At 31.4% G+C, this 26543-nt stretch overlaps 2 protein-coding genes and 1 long non-coding RNA gene across 5 annotated transcripts; 1 reads left to right on the forward strand and 2 right to left on the reverse strand.

Annotated features, from left to right (window-relative positions):
• The first annotated feature begins 7235 nt into the window (after positions 1-7235).
• On the forward strand, positions 7236-8710 carry LOC105170662 (transcription factor MYB48). Of its 3 annotated transcripts, XM_020696568.2 has the most exons (4): positions 7236-7403; positions 7516-7645; positions 7964-8081; positions 8172-8710. In XM_020696568.2, exons 1-4 carry the CDS (start codon positions 7286-7288, stop codon positions 8490-8492), a joined length of 687 nt encoding a protein of 228 aa, XP_020552227.1. In that variant the 5' UTR covers positions 7236-7285; the 3' UTR covers positions 8493-8710. The 3 variants fall into 3 exon arrangements, with proteins under 3 accessions (XP_020552227.1, XP_011089822.1, XP_011089823.1); XM_011091520.3 differs by having other exon boundaries at positions 7243-7435; positions 7964-8710; XM_011091521.3 differs by having other exon boundaries at positions 7245-7403; positions 7964-8710.
• Positions 8711-10884: 2174 nt separating this feature from the next.
• On the reverse strand, positions 10885-11853 carry LOC105170664 (uncharacterized). The gene is made up of 3 exons (XR_848514.3): positions 11609-11853; positions 11337-11491; positions 10885-11233 (listed from the first exon to the last, which is right to left on the reverse strand). It is a non-coding gene; the product is annotated as an uncharacterized LOC105170664 (long non-coding RNA).
• A 2874-nt stretch (positions 11854-14727) lies between these two features.
• On the reverse strand, positions 14728-16079 carry LOC105170665 (aquaporin TIP1-2). Its single transcript, XM_011091522.2, has 3 exons — positions 15838-16079; positions 15335-15585; positions 14728-15242 (listed from the first exon to the last, which is right to left on the reverse strand). Exons 1-3 carry the CDS (start codon positions 15968-15970, stop codon positions 14868-14870), a joined length of 759 nt encoding a protein of 252 aa, XP_011089824.1. The 5' UTR covers positions 15971-16079; the 3' UTR covers positions 14728-14867.
• Between the last annotated feature and the right edge of the window lie 10464 nt (positions 16080-26543).

Here is a 26543-nt window from a genome sequence, read left to right on the forward strand (position 1 = left end):
GTTGTAGAGCTTATAACCAAAACTAGCCATTTGAAGTAATTAATTACTGTATTATTTACCATGATAAGAAGAGCGTTGAGAGTGAAGTCAGTATTGTGGTGAAGTGCTTTTCCAAGAAACAATAATTAAAAAATAATGCTATATATGATTGTTGGATTTTATAGAATTTGTCTCAATATTTTATTCGAATTCAATAATTGTGGATCCGAAGTTATTTTTTTAATCAAGAATAAAACTTGTAGCTGATAATATTTTTATAATGTTTTATAGACTTCGACCTGATGTAAGTAGTTGATGGATGATCTTGTAATTCTTGAAAAACTATCTCAATAGGAATAGATCTTGAGTAACTGTAAGTATAAGAGTAAATTTCATTTGTACTTTATAATTGCCTCGAAAAATAAAAATAAAAATAGATTATGATCAGGGTCAATGGGTTTCGGCCAGTGTCGTTTCAATCCACATACTCCGGTACCAGGTCAGGAATTTTCTATACCACAAATGTCAGTATTCTGTGGGTTGTTTAGTATAGTCACTTCAACGATCAAGTCAGTTGATGGTATCAAATATCTAATAAAAGATGAAATAGTTTATAAATAAGGGTTGAATATGTCATACCTAATGACTAGTGTGAATAGAGTATTTATAGTCTTGGACAAGTGTACGGTTGATATCCTGCACATTTAGGATGATGTCACGTGTTCCATAATCCACAGCTCTCAATCCGAGTTATTCGGGTGGTCTATGGGTCGTTTTGAGCCGACCATTTATAAAATGTGCAGATCCTCTACTGATACCGGACCTAAATTTTTAATAAAGGGAGTGCAATCATTAGTTTAAATACACACTTTAATTTGCGGTAAGTGGTAAGTATGAATATATTGATTAAGCATAACAAAAGATTAATCATGATTGTAGGGTCCATTTTCATCCTAAATTTAGTACCGCACTTCATAAACAACGATAAACTTTTGCAGTGCAGATTACATAATTATGTGTTCGGGATTGAAAGTGAGCTATGCATGTTTGCCATTCTTCCCACTGATCCCTCAAACTTTGTCCATATCCAAACTCTTAGGAATGATACGTCTAAATCTTCGATCCCCCCAAACGACCTCAGATAACTCTGAGAACGACAACTTTGTCCTAATCTCCACTCTACCTACAAATTCTGTCCAACAATTTCCACCATGTTTATTCACGAAGCAAATATATGCATACGAGTGATCATACAAAATGCGAGAATAAAGGCCTAGAGGGTATATGAATTACACGCCCTTTACGAATGATTTTTCGTTAATTCGAGGGTTTAGCGTCAGCAATTACAAATCACAATTTGATATTTCCTGTTAAATATTGCTGTCTTAAAATATTCTTGAATTTGACGGACTTTTGTAGAGCAAATCCCTTGAAACCTTCTTTCCTAGCTTTAATTTTCAATCTCTGTTGTGTATCAAATGAACTCCAGTAGGGATTTCTTTACATAAGTGTTTGAAAAGAATCATATAATGGACATTTTCAGTATTATTTCTTACAATTTGATTTAATGAGATATATAATACATCAAATATGTATCTTCATATGATTGGCTCATGTAACACGTTAATGTCTGTAATTTTATAAAGGGATTAGTATAAATATTTGACCGACTACAGATCAACATGGCACAAATTGCTTGCGTCCCTGCAGCATGCTTAGATTAGTCAAAATACCTCAATTTAACACTTGTTGACACTGGATTTGATGATAAAATATATATTAAAATATCAATTAAACTTAACTTTTCATATAATGTAATTCTAATATAAATGTAGAAAAGAATGTAATAATTAATAGGGTTAATTATATATAAGCCACCATTAAAAATACAAAATTATACTTTCCCACCAGAAAAAATTGAAATTATACTTACACTCCTTTCGAAAATTCTCCATTTATACGTAACCTGTTTTCATTAGGATTTGGATGAAAAATATTAACGTTAACAAAAAAAAAAAAATACATAATTTTTTATTTTGCTTTTTGTGCTAACATATTTTCTTTCAAATCCTAACAAAAATAAGTCAGGTGTAAACAATGAATTTTTTGAGGGGAATATAAGTGTAATTTTAAAATCATTTTGAGGAAAATCATAATTTCATATTTTTTAAAGAAGTCTAAGAATACAATATTTCACCATTGTCATCATTGATTTACAAATAAAAATTTATTTATCTACAATGTTTATATTTTATTTATTTTTTTATTTTTTGTAGAGGCATGAACGACAAAATAATGAAACAAGAAGATACAAATGGTACTCAATTATCACCTCGACAAATTTACCTTTTCGCCATACATCTACCACCTCGTCATATAAATATATAGATATACTCGAACTACGTATATATGTATTACTTGTGTAATTTTTATATATATTGTTTGAAAATAAAAATATCAATTATGAATATATAATAAAATCAGGAATAAATACAATTACTCCCTTTATTAATGAAAAGGTGTAAAAAAGTTCTGATGATTTTTTTTATACTTTAATAAAAACTTTTTTGCATTAATCTATTAACATAGAAGTAAATTGCATTTAACCCAATAAAATCAACATGGTATAAAGTCATTATACATTGGTATTTTTATATTAAGAACATACAAAACTTTGGTATGTACCTATCTCATCTTAACATTAATTTGAATTTAAAAATTGATGTATAAGGACAGTGAATGTTTTGAGTGGAGTGGCCATGAAATGGTGGCTAACACGTCATTTTGGTCACTCTCTTTCAAATCCCACTTTCACCACCACAATCCCCAAACCAAGAACCCCCCCCCCCCCTCCCCCCAATATATACATATAGTTTTAATTCTCTAGAATGATCCAATATCTTTAATGTGTTTTAATTAGTAAACCTAATATAAATATGGATTTGTGTAAGAATTTTTTTTAGAAAGAGTTTGTAAGAAAGTGTATATTACTTTTTTCCTAACTAAAAAAAGTACGACACGATCCTTAAATTTGTGAAAAAGAAATTTTACTGTCTCTTGCTTTAGATGGGATCATATTCCATTTTTTTTCCTAAAAATTTAGGGTGATGATCGCATTGCTGAATCTTTTTTCAGAGGTGTTTTTTATCGATTAATATTTTTAGAGTTTGAAAAAATGATGGCTCAAATTAATGCATTCAAACTCCTGAACAAAATTGTAGGTGCATATATACTATGAACTACTTATCACTAGAAAAGTAAGTAAAAGGAGTAGTATAGCAGAAAATAGTATAAACCTTACTCCTTTTTTACTCTTTTCTCAGACATCTAATGTTAATTTTCTCTTATTATGGAAAGCTGAATGTTGATTGGAACTATAACTAATATATATATATATATATATATATATATATATATATATACCTAATGTTGTTAAGTCATAGCAGAACGAATATGATGATGCAACACCCCACTATATTTATTTATATGTATATATATATAGTGGTTTCATTTTCGAATGATTGTATAAGTGCATTCTAGAGGCTGCTACTTAATATGGGTGGTGCACACTGCCCATACCTACTGTGCAGTCTCCGATGATTGATCCATGTGATTAATGAATTTCAACTCCTCATTTGATTAATGTTTGACCATCTCGTAAAGATAATATTTTGATCTGGATCAAAATTGGTTTGAGTCTCTGGGAGATCGGGTCGAGTTGGGAGCTCCCCTATTAAAATTTTCTAATTATGTTTAAACTAGTGAAGGTTTAGAGATGGTCACAAGCGAATTAGTGTAGTTAATCTTATTGAAATTATAGTAAATGTAACGTACCATAAATGTGTGTGAAAATTGTATTTATAGGCCCAAGTATCTGTACATAGTTGGTCTGCGTGGCAACATAACGAGATGTTGTCGAAGGATCCATTGTCCAAATTTGGGGTTTTCAATGTGGGTCGGGTTGCAGGAAAAAGTGAGTGGATGCTCGGGGCTTTATTTATTTTCGTCCTTTTTGACGGGCATTCTTGTCCATTTAATTTATTAGGGTAGTATACCATAATGATTAAAGAGAATATTTAGGAACTTGGCATATTAATATGAAAGAATTAAGGAGTAGATCTCTAAATTTTGTAATTTATTAACATCTTACTTGCATTTCATGTCTCCTAACTTAAGTTATTTGGCGATTTTATTTTTTAATTTTATATGGTAGCATTTTGGTCTTACATCTTTAAAAATTTTACAATTTCACCCTTTTTTTTATTGGAGTTGACCTCCATTGCAGAAAATGGTTAACTCCGATGAAAGAAATAATTGAAATTATAAAATTAAAAAGATGTAACACCAAAATATTATTTTAAAAAGTTAAAGGACGAAAACGTTAAATAACCTAAGTTATTGGGCCAAAAATGCATTTAGCTGTCCATCGCCAAAGTTTGTGATTGGGTTCGTATTTTGTAGCAAAGTGTGTCAAATTTCATTTATAACGAGACTTTTTTCCTCACAAAATGTAAGTTATAAGTGGTTGAGACAAATTTAGCAATGACATAGTTATCACCAAAATGGTTTCACCCGCTTGGGTGGCCGTCGCTAATTAGCGACAGTATACCCTAGACTAGATTTTGGTATTTTTCACCAACAATTTTGCGACCAAATATTTGTGACAACAGTATTCGTCACAAATGTGCAATGAAAGCTAAGATGAATTTTGATGGTTCGAGTTATCTTGTAATAGTTTATTTACTATTATAATAACGTATGGACAAAAGGTTGGAATAACATTTGTGACAAATTACAACGGTATTTTCAATGGAATTTTGAGCAATTACAAGTTATCACCAAAAACTTAAATTAAAATTATGAGTCTTTTCAAAATCAATTACAAATCTCTTGCGTTTTTTTCTTATGCATTACTTAATATTTTATTTTTCAAAAATTAATGAGTAGTGCAAGCTATTTAGTTTGTTAACTAATTAAAATTAATCAAATAACTGTCAACCAACCGTTTTGTGTCCAAGAATTTCCAGTTAATAAGTTAACTTGAGTCTTTTCAAATTTTATAGCACAGACAAAAAAAAAATAATTTTTTGATATAGTTAATTATTATATTTAAAAATATTATGACGATTTCAAATTAATCATGGCTCAGTAATGATCATTAGCTGTTGTTTCTGTAAATGAAGCCAAACATTAGTTATAGCTAAATATTATAGCAAATATTGATTAATTATAGAAAAATATAAGTGTAATCGTTGTTAATAATATTGATTTACGATAATTTTTAAATTATGGTAATTTATATTATAACGAAAAGTCAATTTTTGGTAGTGTAATAAAACTTTATTTTCAAGTTTTATATTATAGCGAAAGATGACCGAACGATTACTATAAATAATATTAAATTTTTTAATATTATTTATAATTTTTTTAAAAAAGTAAATTAATTTTCTTAATTTTTTAAAAAATATTTCTTAACTTTCTTTTAAGAATTTATTTTATTTCTTAATTTTTTTAATTATTTATAATTAAATTTTAAATATATTTTTTTAAGTGACTACCTGCAGTGGTAATGACGCCTTCCTGCAGATGAAAGCGTGTCGCCTCATCCTCATCTCTGGGCAATGGCGATCGCCTATCACAATGGAGAGTGACCGTAACCCATCACAGTTGAGGGTGGCCGTCATCCATTGCAGTGGCAATCGAACCTCTAAACGACACTGTTGTCCAAATCTATTACCGATCTGGATGACAAGACACCATCACCCCCCTCTGCAGGGGGGTAGGTGAAGGAGGGGAGGGGGAGCAAGGATGACGTATATATTTTTTTATAAATTATATATATATATATTAATAAAAGTATAATTATATCCAAAATCTCTTCTAATTTATGTGTAAAGTTATGTAGGATTAAACAACGAAAAAAAAATATTCAGTTGGCATGTCATGTCATTTTTGGGCCAAAAATTAAAACTTCAATCATCGAAGGACTAAATTTTAGCATTTTTTAAATTAAAAGGACTTAATAATAAAAGTCATAGTTACAAAATTAAAATTAATATTAAATATATTTAACTAACTAAGAAAATAAATTTTCCCTAATTTAGCTAGTATTGTTGGACAGCCACCTTTTATGATATGTGGCGTGAGGCTGTTTCATGTGTGTGTATTGCTTATTAATTTCTTTCATGATAAAATATGCTTGTGATTATCACTTTCTTGTTTTGGTTAGCATTCAATTTCAGTTTTGTAAAGTAGACCACAAGAAGTAACAATAAGAAGTTTCATTTTTATGAAGTTTCATTTGGGTGTTAATCAAATGAAATTTTGAGTTGTTGAATCGATATACAATAATAGAATATATATATATATATATATAAAGAAATTTGAATTAACTAATATTATATTGTAATAACTTTAAAAAAAAAATAGTATGAGTATTATAAGTAGTTTGATTGGGACTAAATAGTACAAGCTCAACAAAAATTGAATTAGTCTTTCAAAATTAATAAAATCCCATATCAAGGCAAGAATTTGTATCTTTTTATTTGAATGGCGTATGAGCGTTCAACCCAATAACTCTTACGGACAATCATTGATTCGTAGGGCATCAAAGGCAGCCATGGTGACACATGGCTCTATATGGTCTTTGACAGATTGCCAGCTTAGTGCTAAACATTTATTTCGACCCCAACATTTCTCACAAACGAATTCTAATTTAGGTATTGAAAAAATTAATTTAAAATTATCTCAACAAGCCTTATAATTGTGTTGTGGGTCACCCATCTTTCAGACTGAAAATTTCAGTTATCACTCTTTATTTAACTGGATTATAAATCGCAATTCCAACTCGGATCAGAATCTTATTTACCAACTTTTGAAATCAAATTGGATTCTATTTTGAAATTCTAGCCTCTAACTAGAGATGGGCTCTACGTACACTTGATAATATTGTACGGATGTGAAAAAAAATGGGCAGTTACAAAAAATAGAGTGAATTGTAAAAGTTGTGCTAGTTATGAAAGTTACATCAAAATATCAGCCACTTATTCTAAACCCAACAAAAAGAAAATGAAATAATAAAAATTGCACTCTATAATGGGTTGCATCATTCAGCCATATTCTGCTATCAATCATCAATTGGTCAAGTCGCAGGGTGAGGGTCCTTTTCTCATATACACCACTGATCAAATCCAACTTTAATTTTTATTAATGCAAAGAGATCACTCATAGAAATCCTTAGTATATATATCAGCAGCCCACCCTTGAGATTCTCCGTGTAGCGCAGAGAGAGAGAGAGAGAGAATATATGATGGAGAAGGAAGGAGTAAGAAAAGGGCCATGGACTGAACAAGAAGATGTTCAGCTGGTACTATACGTGAACTTGTTCGGCGACCGGCGATGGGATTTCATAGCAAAAGTTTCAGGTTTGCCGGTTGGCGGGAGACAGAATATATAGGTATGCTTGTTTTGGGCATGGGCATCGCACTCACCACGACCCCAAATGAATTTAACCATCCCAATGAATTGTTGTTGTAGGCTTGAAAAGAACAGGCAAGAGTTGCAGGCTGCGTTGGGTTAACTACCTCCACCCTGGCCTCAAAAGGGGTAAGATGACCCCTCATGAGGAGCGCCTTGTTCTCGAGCTTCACTCCAAATATGGAAACAGGTTCACTTTCATCATCCCTCCCTGCCTATTCTTCTCATTCACACACACACACATCACACGCTAAACCTAAGTTGATTGCAAACAATGAATTTTGCGCTGATTCCTATGCTTGGAAACCTCTTTTTCCATGCGGAGTTGTGTCTTTTAGGAAAATATCATTCGGGAAGCGGCCGACAACCCCTTTCTTGATCTTTGGATGTCATTGATGCATGATTGCTTTAATTATAGCTGTATTTTCTCTTGACTGATGTGTTAATCATATGTTATTGATCATGTTTGTTTGTACTAAAATTTTCTACACGATATATTAACTTGTAGATGGTCAAGAATTGCCCGGAAATTACCCGGTCGAACCGATAACGAGATCAAGAACTACTGGAGGACTCACATGAGGAAAATGGCTCAGGAGAGGAAGAAGGGCGCTGCATCTCCATCGGTATCGGCTTCCTCATTGTCTTCCAACTCTTCATCCTCATCAATCTCAAATAGCCCTACGGCAGAACTGATCAGTACTCCGGCCCTGCAGGCTAAGGAGCACAGTTTTTACGACACAGGTGGGATGGAATTGATGGCTGCAGCGCCTGGAGAAAAGAAGATTACTAGCTCGAAAGCCGAAGAAAGCCCCAAGGTGTATTCCATGGAAGACATATGGGAAGACTTTGAGTTTTCACAAGAAAATTGCAACCAGCTGATGACCTGCCAAGCAGTGGCCTCTCCCATATGGGATTACTGCCCCACAGATCACTCCCTGCAGCTGTGGTCCATGGACGAAGAAGAAAGCAGGTTGCCGATGCAGCCAATTGGTGATGATCACTTTCATTCTTTCCCTTATTACATGACTGGCTAAATTAACATGAAAAAAGTTCAATTTTTATTTCAAAGAGAATTTGGTTATATATATATAGTTGAAAGTTAGTGCTACTTCTAAGTAATTAACTCTGTGTATAGTTTTAATCTTCGGATTCAGCAGTTGTTAATGTTTTGTCAGCACTCTTGTCTTTCAAGTCGTGACTGTAATCAATCATCTAATGTGTGAATGTACTTTAGTAGTTTGTTTCCTGCTCATTTACTCTCCTTTGTCCGGATTACATAATTAATATTATCTTCTCTTTCTTTCAAATAAACAAAGAGTGGGTTTTGATTGTTTTTATTTATGGAGTGGGCAGAAAATTCCAAATCGCATCATGTCAAAATCATCAACCATGAAAATTATGTAATCTTGTGATCAATAGTGGAAATTTGTATTCTGCTGCTCTACATATGCATAAAATAATTATAGGATAAATTACATCTATATTTTTTTATTATGTCTATATATATATATATATATATATGTTAATTACAAATTACAAATGCATCTATTGATACTCTGTAAGGTATATATTACATCGGTATTTTTTTAAAAGATATACTTAAAATTAATTTTATAAAGAATAGAGACTGTTTATATAATCAAACCTAATTTTGGAATCGATAAATGGAATTTACCCTAAATTTTAAAGTGAATTTACCAAGAAAGTATTGAAAATTTTGGTGTGAGGAATCGGACATGGAAATAGGTGCACAAATATAATAGTCCCAGAATCCAGTATATATATGGGACCTTGAAAGAATGATGGGTGGGTATGAAATATGAATATATGTATAGTGTGTGCTGTGACGCAGAAGTCTCTCATCCAATTATTTAGATATGGTCCAAACACATAAAGCTTGATATTTAGGGTTTTGGTGGTATCTTTAGAAAGTGGGGTTTTTTATCATGTTGATTATTAAAGGGTACCACTTGCCTATTTGATGGGTCGTAAATCCTCAATTGCCCGCTCCCATATAATTGTCGAAAATTAATTAGCAGTTGCAGTACTTAATTTTTCATTTTTCTTATAATTAGCATTAATTATTTAGTTCATTTTAAACCTTTTTTGGGTGGCTTTGGTAATTGTTATAGTTCATTTTTACTTTGAGGTATGAGTCGGGATATCCCACTTAATTATTTTTAATTTTTTGTTTACTTTGTTTTGAATTTGAATTGACACGATATTAGTAGCTAAAATAGCTAATTATGATTGAATTATAATTCTATAGTTATTGATCCACTTAAATTCCATCATGTCAAATAAAAGAGGCCACAGTCCTATGACTATAAGTATTTGGCGATTTGATCATTTAAACTTATTACTAGATATTTAATCTATTAATTTTTTAATTTTTACGCAATTGAGGATACTTGTTGTCGAAAATTCAAAAATCAGTTAAAAAGTCCTACATGCATGTGTGATTCTTTGGCTAATTTTAAAATTTTCGACAATAATCTTATCCTCGAAAAGTAAAAATTACTGAACTACAGTATTATCATTTATGGATTAAAATGGTCAAAATTAAAATAAGTATATTTATAGAATCAAAATTACAAGTACTGATACTAGAATGGAAGGATCACTGGCACTCCATTAGAACAATGAACTACACTATTATCATTTTATGCACCTATCTTCCCCATTCCATCCAACAATGAAGCTATCTTTCTTTACCAAAACCATTAGAACAAATAAAAATTTCAGGCAAATGTGGAATTCGTATGCATTAAGTTATTAAAAGCAGTGCACTCAATTTTAAAATAAAGAAGTTGTCCAATTCTTTTTATTGATAATTGGACTGCATTGGCACCACGTGTGTTGAGGGATCATCACAGAATTGATGTATTATATTAAAATCCTATCTTTTGGTAAAGTTAGCTTTCCATCGTGGTAAATTAACCTGATAACTATGGGTCAGTGAAGCATAATAGATATGGCAGCCTAGTTGTCGATATGCATCAGGGCTAGTTTATTCATTGTGATAATGATCATGGCTGAATATACATAATTAAACACGAAATAATGCATTTTTCCATTTATTATAATAACTTTGGGGTTGAAACTTTCCATACAAAGCCAATTGATGACATGGCAGTTCAATATATACATTTTTTAAAAAAATAACTTAATTAAAAAAGAGTATTTCACTTAATGTATCTGAACTGTCGAATTGATTTTACAACCCATTGTACAGTATTTGTGAGAACCACTCCTATTTATCACTGGTTGCTAGATTTGTGAATATTAATATTGGGTACAATTTGTTGTAGAGATGTTATGATGAAGTGTCTTAATTAGTGAGTTATTGCCTCGTGATTACACTATTCCCTCAGTTACTACAACATAAGAATATTGATAAATAATTAGGTATATCATTTGTGAAGATTAATGCATAATGATTGTATGTTGTAATAGAAGGGAATTGTCGTATCCAAGTCGAGCAAGTTTGGTGATGGTTCAAGGTACAAGCCACCAAGTGCAGGAAACCACCGGGGCAAGACTTGGATAAGTCAACTATAAACGATGAAGTGTCTGTACAAATAATGTCATTATGATGGAGTTGGTAAAAAACTCTTCTTCCTGAACCAACTAAATTGAGACGCAGAATGAGGCTCTAATCTCATCCTGAAAATGAAACCCTTTTTGCATCCACCTACTGGTGTTAGCCACAATCCTTCCCGTCTTGGGTGGCGCACTAATTGGTATGCTTATCCACCAGCTTTTGAAAATTTTCCTTAAAGAAAAAAGAAGACATAATTAGAAAGAAATTATAACATTGAAAGAAACATAATAATCTATTTCAAGACAGCCTTCTTTATCCAAGAATAGCCATAGACCTGCACCAAGTTGGATGGCCTGTCCAGCTGATCCTCCTACCCAACTATCTCATTGGAAAGTCATGTTGGCTTCTTCTTTTTCGAGCTGTAGCCTAATCCACCTGGCCGGCAGCAGGGCTCATTTGAGCTGGAGGCATGTCCCATCTGTAAAACTTCTTCAAGAAAGGAAATACACTGTCATTAGTACGATACATAAAAGAAAATAAATATTTACATAACTAATAAACAGTGCATAAAGTAGTAGTACCCAGATTTCAACGAACAGGAAATACCTATGCGCAATCCGAATTGTGCTGTAAAAGAGCTTTGCCTCTATGAAAAGACCCCTAGTAACTCCGCCAAGAGGTGGTGGAAGGGAAATATCAAATCGAAGCTTCCACCACTCTGGAATCTTCAGACTGAAGCGGTGGAACACTGCGTCCCCGACCACGAATTTATCCCCAGCCTGTGGCGGTGTTATCGATCCACGTACTGTATTTACAAGTAATAAATCAATTAAAAAATTAGGTAAAATGCAGACATCCTCCCACTATTTGGGCTATAATACATGAGTATTTTGAAAAATTATCCGACCTGGTGTAGGAAACTAACACTCCTCGAACACGTGATAGATAAGTGGATCGTGTGTCCGAAAATAAAAATAAAAAAGAAATGAAAAAGAACACATAAGTCCAACACGTTTTGGACATATTTTGAATCTTTTTTTATAATTTCAAAAAATTCTAAGCTATTTTTTGTGTTAATCACTCATCTCAACTAAAAATTTTGAGAAGAAATTACTAAAATTTTTGGAGATGGTCCTGATAGTTCAATTAATTTGAATATTAAATATTTTTTATTGCATACTCTTTAAAATAAATTGATTATATATATATATATATTTGAAGCCACATTTTGGTTAAAAATATAGATGTAAGACATGCATATTTTATATTTTATCCTGATATTGTTCATATTGTATATTTTAATTTTATGAGAAATTAAGAATATATAATAAAAATATACATTATATAGACGTATCAGTGCCATATCGTGTTCTAAATTTTTTATGTTGCGATATCCGTTTTGTATCATGTTCATATCACCGTGTACACTGTCCATGCACTATAGGTGTGGGGTCATTTGTCCCCTAACCTTTTTTCTTTATATTTTTCCATCCAACCTTTTGATTTTGCTATACTTTGTATTTTTGGGAAATAATAATGGAATATTCTATCCGCGTGTGTACAGGCATCTAAAAGCAATTTTGAATTCGGTAAAATTGTAAGGGTTATATGCAGATAGTCCCCCAATGTATGGGATCATTTGCATATTGCCCCCAAACCTTTTTACACCAAAAAAAAAAGAAAAAAGAAATTAAAAAATTAGAAAAAGATATGGAGAAAAATTCTGAAAAATAGAAAAAATAGAAGAAATTTTTCAAAAAATTTAATGCTTGATCTGCAGATGAACCATTTCACATTACAAGCCTAATGTTGGCTCACACTAAAATACACACTTATCCTTAATGGTAGTGCCGACAGAAATACACGAATTTTTTTCCCGTTATCTTTTTGGTTTGATTTTTCCCTTTTTGTGCAATAGTAGTGTATTTAGTTTTGTTGTGAAGTTACACTCTTTCATGATTTTTTTCATTTCGGTTGTTGAAGTTCAACTTTTTATTTGTATCCATGAGTTTTTCTTATTTTCGCATTTGTGTTTTTCTCAATCTTTGCAACGTTCTGTTGGTTTTGTATTTGTCTTGAAATTTTTTGTTTGTGAATTGAAATCTAAAATTTTTTTGTTCGGTTTAGGGGTCCATACACATACCTGATATTGTAGAAAGTTCATGGTTCTTTTTTATTTGATTTTATCTTGTAATATAAAGTTGATTATCTGCAAATAATGTATTGAATTTTTCTTCATTTTTTGGATTTTTTTCCATTTTACCTATCTTTTTTATTTATTTTATTTTTATTAAAAAGTTGGGGGACAAAGTGCAAATGATTCCATACGTTAGGGGACTGTCTGTATTTAACCTTTACAATTTTACTGAATTCAAAATCGCCCTCAAGTACGTGTACACACAGGGATGGAGTATATCATCATTATTTCTTGAAAATATAAAGTGCAAAAAAATTTAAAAGGTTAAATATAAAAATATTTAAAGAAAATTAGAAAGCAAAGTACATATATTCCACTGCATTGGGGGTTGTCTACATTTTACCCTATGTTTAGCACAATCTTCATTACTACTTACCATTTCCCACATCGATCACATATCTTCTGAGATCCGATGGCCACAAGAACTAAACATTTTGAGTCAACATTTCTTTTTAGGCCACTTTGAACAAAGTGGAGTGGTCTGAGTAAGGTCTTCCACAACCGGATGGTCATCATCTTTCTTAGGCCACGAGTCTCGGAATCCTAAGGAGACCTAAGAAACCTCATATCATGAGTAATGATTATCATATAAGATATTGTGTTAGAAGCTAAAATCTTTTTTCTTTTTTTAAATGAAAATTATTTTTAAAAACTATTTTATATATCAAATGGAGGTACGATAACTAGTTGACATAATGTATAAAATGTGTTAGATACAAGATTGATATATATAATAATTATATTTTATATCACATGTTTGTTTTAAAAATTGAGTAATTTATAGCTATCGATCTCGAGTTTTGACATAATTTTGAATATCCCATAATTTTATAAAAAACTACAAATATTCTCTTCAAATAAAAAATAAATATGTAGCCGGATCATACATTGTAAAGTGAAAATTATTACTTTATTCTTGTTAATTCTTTAAAAAATACAAAAAGTTTTGAGGTAGGTAACGTAGATAATCCGTACGGCCTATTAGTCCATAAAATTATTTTAAAAAGTTTTAAAAATATACATATAATTATAATTTATAATCCAAAGATGAAAACCTATCGTAGACTAACAGAATTAGCTCGTTGTGAGACGGACTTTAAGATGAAGGAATTATTTGAATTTTTTTAAATAATAAATAAATATTTTTAATTATATTAAATTTCAGGATATATAATTATAGTTTTCCCTTAAAGATAAGGAAAGTGGTGAGGGAAAGAAAATATTTTGAGGGTTTCTTTGTTGAACTCACCAACAAATTAAAATATGTTAGGAGATTAATTCTTGGAAAAAATTTGTGATATGCAATCACTGCCGTGGATTGTGTGATTGTTAAAAGCATTGATTATGACTCCTTGACCCTGACCGCATGATCATTTCCACCCACCACCAGAACTCCTTAATCCCACAGCTAAAATTGGCTGAGAGTATATGTACTTCAATTATTCAAATCCTCATCAACATCCATATTTAAACTAATTAGAGCTGGTTTATGCTTAATTATGAGTACTTAAAAGGGAACAAGCTGACATTTAATACGAAAAGTCAACAACTGTTTTCATAAAACCAAGACAACTGATGACATACATAGATCATAACAGGAGAAAAGCCAGTGGCCTTAACCACTTTCACAAAATGAAAACAAACACCAATCAAACACAAAGAAACACCTTAGTAATCTGTTACAGGGAGCTGCTCATGTCCACTCTGGTTGATGAACAGAATCTCATACACAAGAGCGGCAATTCCGGCGCCCACGAAGGGGCCGAGCCAGTAGACCCAGTGGTTGTCCCATGTCCAGCTGACGACGGCTGGGCCAAAAGAGACGGCCGGGTTCATGGATGCACCGTCGAAGGCTCCACCGGCCAAGATGTTGGCGCCCACTATGAAGCCGATGGCAATGGGGGCAATGATCCCTATGTCGCCTTTCTTGGGGTCAACTGCTGTGGCGTACACTGTGTAGACTAGGCCAAAGGTCATCACTATTTCAAAGACGAGGGCGTTTGTAACTGTAACTCCTGATGAAAGTGCGAATGCTGATGTTTCCTGTAGATATAGTTAAGTACTGTGCTTCATCATACTTGAATCTTGATCGCCATCCCTATTTACATACATATTATGATTGAATAATTACTTACCAATCCACCAGTGGCAAACTTGAGAAGCAAACATGCAACCACAGATCCAAGCAACTGAGCAATCCAATAGAGAATGCTCCTGAACAGTGTGATGTGACCACCCACAAAGGCACCGAATGTGACAGCCGGGTTTACGTGCCCACCGGAGATGTTGGCGCCAACCGAGACGGCCACAAAGAGGGCGAAAGCATGGGCTATTGATGCCGCAATAAGGCCAGCAGGTGTGCTTGCTCCACCGTTTGTTAGCTTAGCTGTTGAGAAAAACGACGATTAAATTCCCAGTAATGAGTTTCATATTACGATTAAGTACCCAAAAAGTTCCCTATAAAAACGGTAACGGGCAAAAAAGTCCTTAAATAAGAAAAGGGTCAATTTCGACCCCTTGATGCATGAAACAGTGACCTTTTGTCTAAAAAGATTACGGGGTCACGTTATTTAGTAATGCAATTAATTAATCCTTCCTATTATACATTGTGCATAGTAATTGATATCCATTAGCTTACCAAAAGCCATGCCGGAGCCTTCACCCGCGAAAACGAAAATGAGCATTGAAATGAACTCAGCCAAGGCGGCTTTGACCGCCTCCGGCTGGCTGGCCTCGGCCGGTGATCCCACAGCTATTCTTGCAATCGGCATCTTCCCTTATCTACCGTTGTATGTGAAATACGAGTTCTAGAACTTTAAGAGCGCAAGAGAAATGTCTTTTGCCCTCTTGAATCTGTGTTTCTATATGTCATACTACCTTACTATAGGGCAGCTCTATTTATACAGAGGGACTAATGCAAGAACACTTATTGATCAAGCCACTTTATGATTGGCCAGGAGGGGTGCCTCCAATTTGATGTCGTGGCGCCACGTGGCATTGTTTTTTCTTTTTTCTGCCTGGCCAACCAATTATCACTCACGATGTGATGATGGAATTCCAACATTAGCCGACCATGAGTTGGTAATGGGGTCCACCAAAAATGATTGTTCGTATAATGTTTGAAATTCGAACCGGCCATTCGGTGTAGTGATAGGGATTAGTTGTGGTTGTATTACGTATTCTAACCGTCTAAATAACAATTAATACCAAAAACATAAATACTATTAATAATAATAAAATAATATCAATAATTACCAAAAAGTTCATATGAAATACCATCTAATTAATTATTATGAGTATGTGATATTCAACAACCAAAACTCTTCGAGGGTGTTTGGGTGGTTTTATAATTTTTTTTTAAAAAATAAAAAGTATTTTAAAACTTATAAAATTTTATAAAAACCAAAAAATTATAAGTTATTTTAAAAGAAAAGTAATAAGTTCTTCACTTATTTTCAAAACTTTAACAAACTAATTAATTTAATATTATTTGAATTAATTATAAATTCATCATTAATACTTCAATAATTGTATTTGTGGAGAGAGGTGGAGATATATATCAATGGCTCCATTTCTTTTTCAATAAAAAGTAAAGAGGTATTGGGGTGGTTGAGTGTATTAATTTATATTTATGATCTCCAAATTAAATTTTTATATAATTAGTTCAATTTTTATGAAAATTCTTTATACTAATTCACATATATGTAATTATGTGCTCAATTGTTCGAGTATAAATGAACTCTTGAAAAAGACTAATCGAATCCACACATTTCATATTTGAGTCGGTATCCACGCAAATCAAATCCAATAATGTATTTGATTTACGCAATTGTTTAATTAAAATTAAAATAACAGTTTACAACAAATCAATAAGTATTTATTATAAATCTTTTATGATCGTTATTATTTTTTCGAGTTTCACATCAACTTAATTTTATTAACTCAAACATCGACGGACTAAAACAAGAAATTTTTTCATGATGTCCTTAATGAACTTATGAACTTAGGTGATTTATGAGTGATTTTGGATTTAAATCCGAACATAGAGGAACCTAATACATAAATTATATCGGAAGTCAGCTCAATATGTAATTCATGTCATTCGTACCTACAGTAATAGTAAGAATAAATTACAAAATTTAATCAAATTTAATTCATTTTAAAATTTAATATATTTATAAATATCTTGTATTATTTAAAAAATTACAAATATTTGACAGAGATTAATCAAATTCAAATTGTTTCAAAAAGTTTCTTCGTCTCTCATTTGGGGCCCACCAACACATATACAGACAGTGCCACCAAAACTTGGTCGGTTTGCTCTGACGCCATAGAGATTTAAAATAAGTTTCCACAAAGTTTTGGGTAAACCACAACCACATCATTTTTTCCTAAACAAAATAAAAGACAGAAAGGAGCAATGTTTTATTAATTAGCCACTAATGATAAATATATACAATTAATTAAACAGCAATCATTCTTCTGCTCCAATCATAATTCACATTTTATTTTTTAAAAAACGAATTAAAGAAATGCTCCTCAATGACCTGTTTGTAGCATTAATATACATTTCACATTAATTTAATTACGCTTAATTAGACTCCTTTTACAAATATTAAATTATACTTTTTTATAAAATTTGCACCCTGTTCCAAAATTTTCCATCTACAATTCTACTCTTTCATTAAAGTTTATAAAAAATGCTGACGTCAATGAAAAAGTTACATGAACTTTCGATTATATCCCTCATTGCATTCAGTATAATTTATTGACAAATTACGATAATTATGATAATATTTTTTATATTTGTAAAGGGTAAATATAATATACTAAAGGCAAAATGATGTAACAGTAATAAAATATTATTTCTCAATTGTTTGTCATTTGGTAAAAAATAGTTGTTAGATGAATAAAATATTTTCAACAATTTATATGGAATGTTGAAAGATGTGTGAAATATAGTTTATGTATTTATTTTATTTTTTTTAGTTGAGATCAATATATTTCGTCAAAATTCTAATAGAAGCGGCATAGATATAAACGGAGAACTCTGGAGAGGATGCAAATGTAATTTAAAAGTTGTTTGGAGAAAGTATAATTTTTCATTTTTAAGGTGGTCTAAGTATAATTAACAATCATTTTAATAATTATCTTTCTGTAAGTCAATTTTTATTATTAAAAAATTCTAAAAGAAATAGTGTGAAAAATAATCATAATGTTTGGTTTCAATTTTGCTTTATTTTTGAGATGGGCCAAAACATGGACATGTTTGCCTTGATTTATTTTGAAAGTTTTGATATGTTTTGAAATAGTGCCTTATTTGTTTTTTGTCAAAATAAGTCTACACTAATTATAGGCCTTACAACTAAAAAAATTATATACATACTCATATATATAAATATATGTAAAAGAGAATTTAACAATAAACAGTAGTTTTTATCTCCTAATAAACAACATCAAACATATCATATTTATTTTATATTATCTCCAAAAATAAATCCAAACATACACGCTATCTCTAATACATACTTATTTTATCTTTATTTTTTTTCTCTTTATCTCCACAAAACACATCAAAATAAGTTAAAAATGAAACCAAACATAGTGAATATTTTCTTCAGTTTTTATGTTGGTAGTATCTAAATTTTTAATTTTGAAACAACTAATTTTCTAACATAATACAAAAATTAGGACAAACCTAACAAGTAGGTACTGACTTATTAGACAACTCTAGCTAGATAAAAGTTTGTTGTAATTATAGAAATTAAATGGATCTCTTCATTTGTTGTCTCTAACATTAGCATATTTAATTATTTATTAAATGATTGTCTTTCAATAATTCTCTTCTTATCTCATAATTATATATAGTTTCTAGTTTAATTATATAGCAGAGGCAATAATGATAGGAACAGATTAAACTATTTCTCGTACTTTCTTTTAAATTGTGTCGTATGATAAAAATAAATCAATTTTACATATTTTTTTTGTTTGTTATGATGAAAATAAAATACATTATCGGACTGCTGGTGGGGGGGGATTTGGGGATTATAATATTATATATATAATTATAAATATTTAATATTATATATATGAATGTTAAAATATTATATATAAAATAATATTTTATTCTTAAAAATTATAAAAAAATCACAAGAATGGCATTGGCATGTGTCACGTGTGCATTACATCACTCCTTTTAGGAGATGTTTTTTTTGTTTTATTTTATAAAATACAGAAATAATTTGATTAGAAAAAAAAAAATTGTACATTTCCTAAATTACAAGAGGGCAAATTTGGGGATAGATCACCCAAAAATGTATTATGGGTTCTGAAAGAATCACAGTCCAACATTAATCAAACGCATTATGGGCTTTAAGCAGAAGAAAGAACATACATAGTTCCATTAAGATAGGCCCATTATATCTTTCATAGTTCCTCTTCAAGATATTCAGTGGATCGAGTTTAATTGAATCAATAAAATTGAACTGGTTTGACCCCCGATCATTTGGGATAGGGCGATCCCAAGTATTAAAACTCGAATCCAGATCAGTCTAGTTCAATGGCCCAAGACCAAGTGTTGAGTCATTTTTGTTTATTAAAATAATGCATGGCATATAAGTTTTATTTTATCCTTCTAAATTGGCTGTTCTAATAGTTCTTTTATACTTTTAAAACTCCAAAAACTATTATCTTTATTATGCTACTTCTGAATTTTCAGTATTTCGATTCTTTACTACTCTTTGTTTATTTTTTTCAAAGTTTTTTTTTTAAGTCCATTTTGAATTTCTTATCATATAAGTTTATTATCGTAAGCTTATTAATTAAATTATTATTTAAATTCATTATATAATCTTAACTATTATTCTTTTAGCTATATATTTTTATGTGATTTATTTATTATCTATTTTATTTTGTAATACAACTATAAATTTAAGTAATTATTAAAAAAAAAACTCATGTTTATAAAAATAAATTAAATACGTAGGCACCAAGCCTGATCCGGGCCTCAACCGAGTGGTCCATGTGCTGGATTTGAATTTAGAAATTAACCTAATTGGGGCTCATTTAAAGACTCAGGGTTAGCCTTAAGCAGTAGTGGGCCGATCTTGGATAAGCTTTTTTAAATTGATCCGTGTCAATCCTTAATTGGCCCAGCCCACCGTGCACCTTGATTTCATCCCCAATTCACATGCCTCTTGTGTCAATAATATCTAGAAGAGTTAAATACACTTTACATCCCTGAATTATGCATACTCTTGAAATATAAAACGTAACAAAATAGTCCTCATAATATCCACTATTTTTTTATAACAAAAATACCCTTAATTATTTATACTCCTAAAATATCTGTATTACAATCATTCTCTTAAATATAATCTGAGTTATTATAAATTTTTTTATTTAAAATAAACACTACTCAAAATTTATAATTTTTATACTGAATATAGAATCTGTATAAACTCCATAAATTTACAATTCTTATATTTTTTTCACAACTAATAAAAAAATTTACATAATTTTTGCCTGTGTTGTTATATATATTGACTTTTTTAAAAAAATAAATTATTAATATAAATTTACAATATTACATCGAACATATATACTATAAAATATGTAAGTCTATAATATAATTCATATATATTATTCTACATCTCTTTAAGCAATACATTTTTATTATGTGGACATGTAATTGAATAAAAATTTATAAGTTATGTAACATATTTTTTCTATAATATTATATGCATTATGTATTGACACATATTTACATGTACTTTTTAACATAATTTATTTACTTTGTAATATATATTTGTATATATTGATCTTATAAATATTTTTTGTGTTCCATAATTTATAAAAAAAATTTACAAATTACAAACATTATTTTTAGAATTAACTTATTTTTCTAACTTATTTCTAGATGATAATTAACCTTTTCTATTTTTGATCATTTCTTCATTTACAAAATGAATATTAGTAACAGATTTCTAATATATAACTCCTGCTATTTTATTTTATCCAAATACTTAGATCCAGCTTATTGAATTATAAACTTTTGATTGAATTATTTGTCTAATTTCTAATATCCACTGCATTGAATAATACAGTTTACAACCACATGAATTTTCTGCATCATCATATATATTTGATTTTGGTCAAAACCTTTGAAGGATTCCCATTTTCCCTATTTTTGTGTTTAAGTTAGTTCATGTATTATCACTATAGCTTTTAGCATCATTAATTGGGCGGTTTAGTTCTTATCACACAAAGAGAGAAGAGAGAGTACTGTTGTTTTCATACAAGAAAAAGGTTGCATATTTGACCACACCATATGCTCTCTTTTCTCGGAAAATTATTAAAATAATGTAAAGAAAAACATATTTACAAAATTGGCTTAAACTTTTAAAAAATTTTAACCTACGCCAATTTTGTTAAAAATAAAATAAAAATTTTATATTATTTTAATAATTTTCCCCTCTTTTCTGCTCTTGTTGCCTACTCCACCACCCTACATCAAATCAAATTACCCCCTGGCAGAACATTGTCACAAACTCGCCATGCAAACATCTGAATTTCCCCTAGAGCCACATTTTTCCACAGAAAAATCCAATTGGACTTGAGGAAGTCGATTGGGATAGATGCATCCACTTCTAAACGAGTAGGAGCCTATTTTGGTGTAGTGCCAACTAAGAGTATCGGGAATAGGGTTGTGGCCGAGAGGAGTACAGAGGATCATGTCTTGATCCTCAAACATGAAGACATGATCAACAATATATTTCAATCCCACCCTTGTGTGCTCCGATCAATAAATATTGTCACAGTACATTAACCTCTTCGATCAAATTCCTATAACACTAGTGTGATCTACTGGAAAGTGGACGATCTCAGCATCCATGTATCTCCCCAAACCCTAACTTTAACGCCATGGCCAATACAAGCCTGATACAGTGACAACTCTGGAACCTCATACCGATCTCCAGGTGAGTGAGTGTTGGTTCATAGTCATATATGCTTCCAACGGGGAGGAGTGAGTGAAATATTTTGCTTTGATTACTATAGATAAAAGGTATCGAATTTAATAAAAAAACTTCAAATACATGTATAATTATAATATTAAAGTATAAAACAAATGTATTATAAACGATCTTTTATTCCCAAATACTCATACGAGAGCATCGTGCAGCATGTGCAGCCTACCAATGTAGTTCTAAATCAGGTCATGAGCGCAAGCTCATGTGCCACTCGACACGGCCAAGACGGCGTATGCACGCAAGGAAGCTGATAAGTGATCCTTGTCAACCTCAAAAATGCATACACGTGTCATCTCACCACCGGTTGCCACATGATTGATAACTACTTACCATGTGCCGCCGCGCAACAGAACAAGATTATGTATGTGCTTTTTTCTCCACTCCCTCTTGTGCCCGATTCATTTATGAATATGACATGCTAAACGACAATTAGGGTGGTAACTAATCGTATTTTTTCTGATTAAGATGGATTAGCGAATTATGGCTTATTTCCACGTGGGAAATATTCATGGCTGCATGTTGATGAGCCCTCAAAATTGACATAATAATTATTATGATGGTGGTTTGTAATATTGCAACATCAAATTTAAAATATTCATTATATAAATTAATTATTTATTTATTTTAAATGATTCAAGTTATTTTTTAATCGTTAATATACTATTATATTTATATTCTACTTTCACTCAAATTAATTATTTGATCTATTTTTAATAATATATATATACTAATTTATTTTTAAAATATACGTCGTATCTATTTAATTATATATGTACAATTATTGCGTGTCAGTATAACTAATAAATTGTAAATAAAAGCAATTGAATTGCAGGGAATACCTCTGTCGTAGCCGTAGATGTATGCTTTATTTACTCGAGATCATAAATTGACGAACAAAAAATATATTAAGAACTTCTTTTTAAAAAAATAAGGAGTTTCTAATGGAAAAAATGCATGCCACCCTCCTGTGATATATGAAATGTGCAAAATACCCTCCTACGAAAAAAATTTATCAAATTACCCCCCTGTGTTTTAAGAAAAAGTAATTTACCCCTCTAGTCTTGAAAGTAGCCTACACGCGCTTTAGGTGCAATTTTAATTAATTTTTAAGAATAAATGTTATTTTATATTTAAATATAATATATAATAATAATATTATATATTTATAATAATATATTTTTATTTTAAAAAATGAAATAAAATGAAAAACACCATACCCCCTCCCCCGCCCTTTCTTTCCTGTCGCCAGCCCCCCACCAATCGCCCGCCCCAGCCTGCCCCACTTCCCCGTCACTAGCCCGGCGCCCCCAACCTTCCCCCACTTCTCCTTGATCACCTCCCCATTGCTGTGTTTGAAATTATTGATATATTTAATCAGCAGTCAATATTTAAATATATTAAAAAAATATAATAATTATTATAAAAGAAAATTATTGCCCTTAACTTTTTTTGGAAAAAAAAAAAGTTATATATGAGGTATGAAATTAAACAATTTGGGGCTGATAAGGATACAATTATTGTGCATCAAATTTGTAAAGGTATTAGAGAGAAAAATGATTACCAAAATAAAGAAGAAAATGAGTAGGTTGACGGGTAAAGTCGTTAGTAGATAGGAACTTTAAGGAGGGGAAAAGGCGAAATGGTCTCTGCTTTTGCAGACAACTGTTTGGGTGCGCCAAAGGGATCTTTATTCAATGTTTAACTCTTTAAAATTAGCCATGCAATATGGCCTATAGCCCTATCCTATTTAATAGGTTGTATTCAAACTTAAGATGTATTTGGTTAGGCATTAGCCACTTGCTTTTCCCTTTTCACCTAGTTGCAATTAAATGCTACCAAATAGGTGGTAAGTATGTTAGTAATTTTTATGAATGGGGCAAAATTTGAGACCATATAATTTCTTTGAATAGGAAAAATAAAATTCTAATCGTAAATTTCTTTTGTAGCGTCTGCAATTTTATGGTGTCATATGAAAAGTAGTTGTCTTGGATCAGACAATTCCAACTGCCCTCACATGCTTCACTTAGTCATTCTTTGCCTTAGCTTGCAGTTAATCATCAAGCCTTGATTATGTTGGTAGTATGCCAGTACCTACCAATAGCAGGCCTATATCATTAGGTCATTCTACATGCATCGTCTAACGTCCTATTGAGAAATCGCATGAATATTGTCCACACACACAACACTAATGCGTCTTACAAAGTGTCTAGCTTCACCAACGTGCGTGCATCATGTGCAGTCATTTGCCATTTTCCCACACTACCTTGCACACATTTCATTATGCTATCGAGGCATAAGCCAACAATGGCCTCATAATGCCAAGACCAACTAACTACACCCTATCTTGCACCAAAGAATGTTAACCTATCATGTATCAAAATCCATGCACTATCATTCAATATTTTTTAAGTGTTCGACGTTCTTGAATCAATATGTTATTTGTTGCTTCGTAGCTCGTGTTATGGTACCAACACCTCTTTCCAACATAGTGTCATACACCATATTGACACTCTTTGTGGTTTTAGCTATGGTCATATATCATATTGACGCCTGTTAATGTCCTGTCAAGAAATCTTGCACATCAAATGTTGCCAAAGCGAACAACACCAACTCTTCTGGTTCACAAGTGTCCATCTTCTTCCATGTGCGTGCATCATATGCAGGCGTTTATTGTTTCCCCTAATACCCAACATACTTTATCTCATGCTGCCTTGCATCAACCAACAATGACCATATGATGCCAAAATTCACTAACACCACCCTTTATTGTGCCAAAAGCCTGCACGTCCACCTACCATGCGACCAAGCTATGAACCGTCACCAGATATTTTTTGACATACCAAAATTTCTGTATCAGTGTGCCATGTGTTGCAACACTATATTGTACTGTATTTGTACTTATTATTGAGTTTAGTGTCAACCTTACTGATGGGGGATTAAGAGAATTATCATTAAAATAACAAAAATACCCTCAAAATAGGCATTTATTTGCAGGAATAACCTGAAGATCCACACCTTCTCATTTCGGGTCGAGTCACGGGTCCCGACCTGGATCCGCGACATACCCAAAGGACCCTTTGTTGGAGACTGTTGATCTATATGACGTCACATGAGCTAGGATCATGACACGTGACATAATGTAAATGGACCTTTCGTACAGGCAAGTGGACCCATTCAAACATTATAAACACCCCATGTTCAGTTTATTTATGGGAAGTCATATTTTACACCAAAAATCCATATTATATCCATTTGGGTTCACTTTGAGTTCGCATTTAGATTATTTTTTCTATCTCGAACACTTTTACTGACTTAGGCATCAGAGAGTGTTAGCTGGAGACCTCCCAGCAAGCCTAACGATCTGCCCTCTTTTCTCAGGTCACGAACCTTTCCGAAAACGTGAGATAGCTGACGAACTGTGATCCGGATCACCTGTCATGGTAGACATACCGAAAGGGGCAAAACCTCAAGGACTGAAAAATTGCCGATTAAACTTTATTTCATGAATAAGATGAATTATTGTCTAATGTTTTTAACAAATCATAAAATATTCAAATTATCTTAAGTATTATCTAAATTATGGACGGATATTTCATCGCAATTTCAACAAATAAAGCCCATGTACATGTGTGTGTACACCCGTCAGATTGTTTCCGAGGCATCGCAGAACCTTGTGGAACATACGATTTCCAATAACTGATTATGCATTATCATGTTCGGTATGGAAATAAATAACTTTTATGATAAAAAGGAAAAAAAATCTATTTAGAATTAACTCATTCCTCTAGGAATTAAGAATACTAAATAAAAGAGAATAATGAAAAAAAATTAAGTGATTATGTTAAAATTATCACCAGTTATCTATTAAATAAAAATATATATTATATATGTTAAAATTTTATGTATAAGTTACCATAACTAATAATTAGTTTACGATAAAATTAAAATATTATATATTATTTTATACGTATATATTATTTCATAAACAACTTTAGTAATATTATTTAATATTTTAGGACTGACATTAACTATTTAAAAAACTTTTATGTTGGGAAACCTAGGAACTGAGGAATAACGCGTACTAGGTGTACATGTGCGTGTGTGTTTGTATATACAAGAATTAAGATGTATATATATACATATATATATATATAGAGAGAGAGAGAGAGGGAGAGAGACGCTAGATACATTGTACATTAGCTTATGTGTTATTTATTGTAAACCTATCGGGTTTGTCCTCATTTGGATATAGTGTATAGGCAGCTTAATTTGTCTTTTTCTTCTAAAGAATTTAATAATTATATTTATATACATT

This window comes from Sesamum indicum, linkage group LG9, assembly GCF_026168435.1.
Source record: "Sesamum indicum cultivar Baizhima isolate 11 linkage group LG9, ASM2616843v1, whole genome shotgun sequence".
Taxonomy (NCBI): domain Eukaryota; kingdom Viridiplantae; phylum Streptophyta; class Magnoliopsida; order Lamiales; family Pedaliaceae; genus Sesamum; species Sesamum indicum.

Coding starts and splice junctions, on each gene's coding strand:
- LOC105170662 (XM_011091521.3), top strand. CDS start 7,286: ATGATGGAGAAGGAAGGAGTAAGAAAAGGGCCATGGACTGAACAAGAA. Junction 7,404..7,515: donor TTTCATAGCAAAAGTTTCAG/GTTTGCCGGTTG, acceptor TTGTTGTTGTAG/GCTTGAAAAGAACAGGCAAG. Junction 7,646..7,963: donor CACTCCAAATATGGAAACAG/GTTCACTTTCAT, acceptor ATTAACTTGTAG/ATGGTCAAGAATTGCCCGGA.
- LOC105170665 (XM_011091522.2), bottom strand. CDS start 15,970: ATGCCGATTGCAAGAATAGCTGTGGGATCACCGGCCGAGGCCAGCCAG. Junction 15,586..15,837: donor AGGCTCCGGCATGGCTTTTG/GTAAGCTAATGG, acceptor TTTTCTCAACAG/CTAAGCTAACAAACGGTGGA. Junction 15,243..15,334: donor AGTTTGCCACTGGTGGATTG/GTAAGTAATTAT, acceptor CTATATCTACAG/GAAACATCAGCATTCGCACT.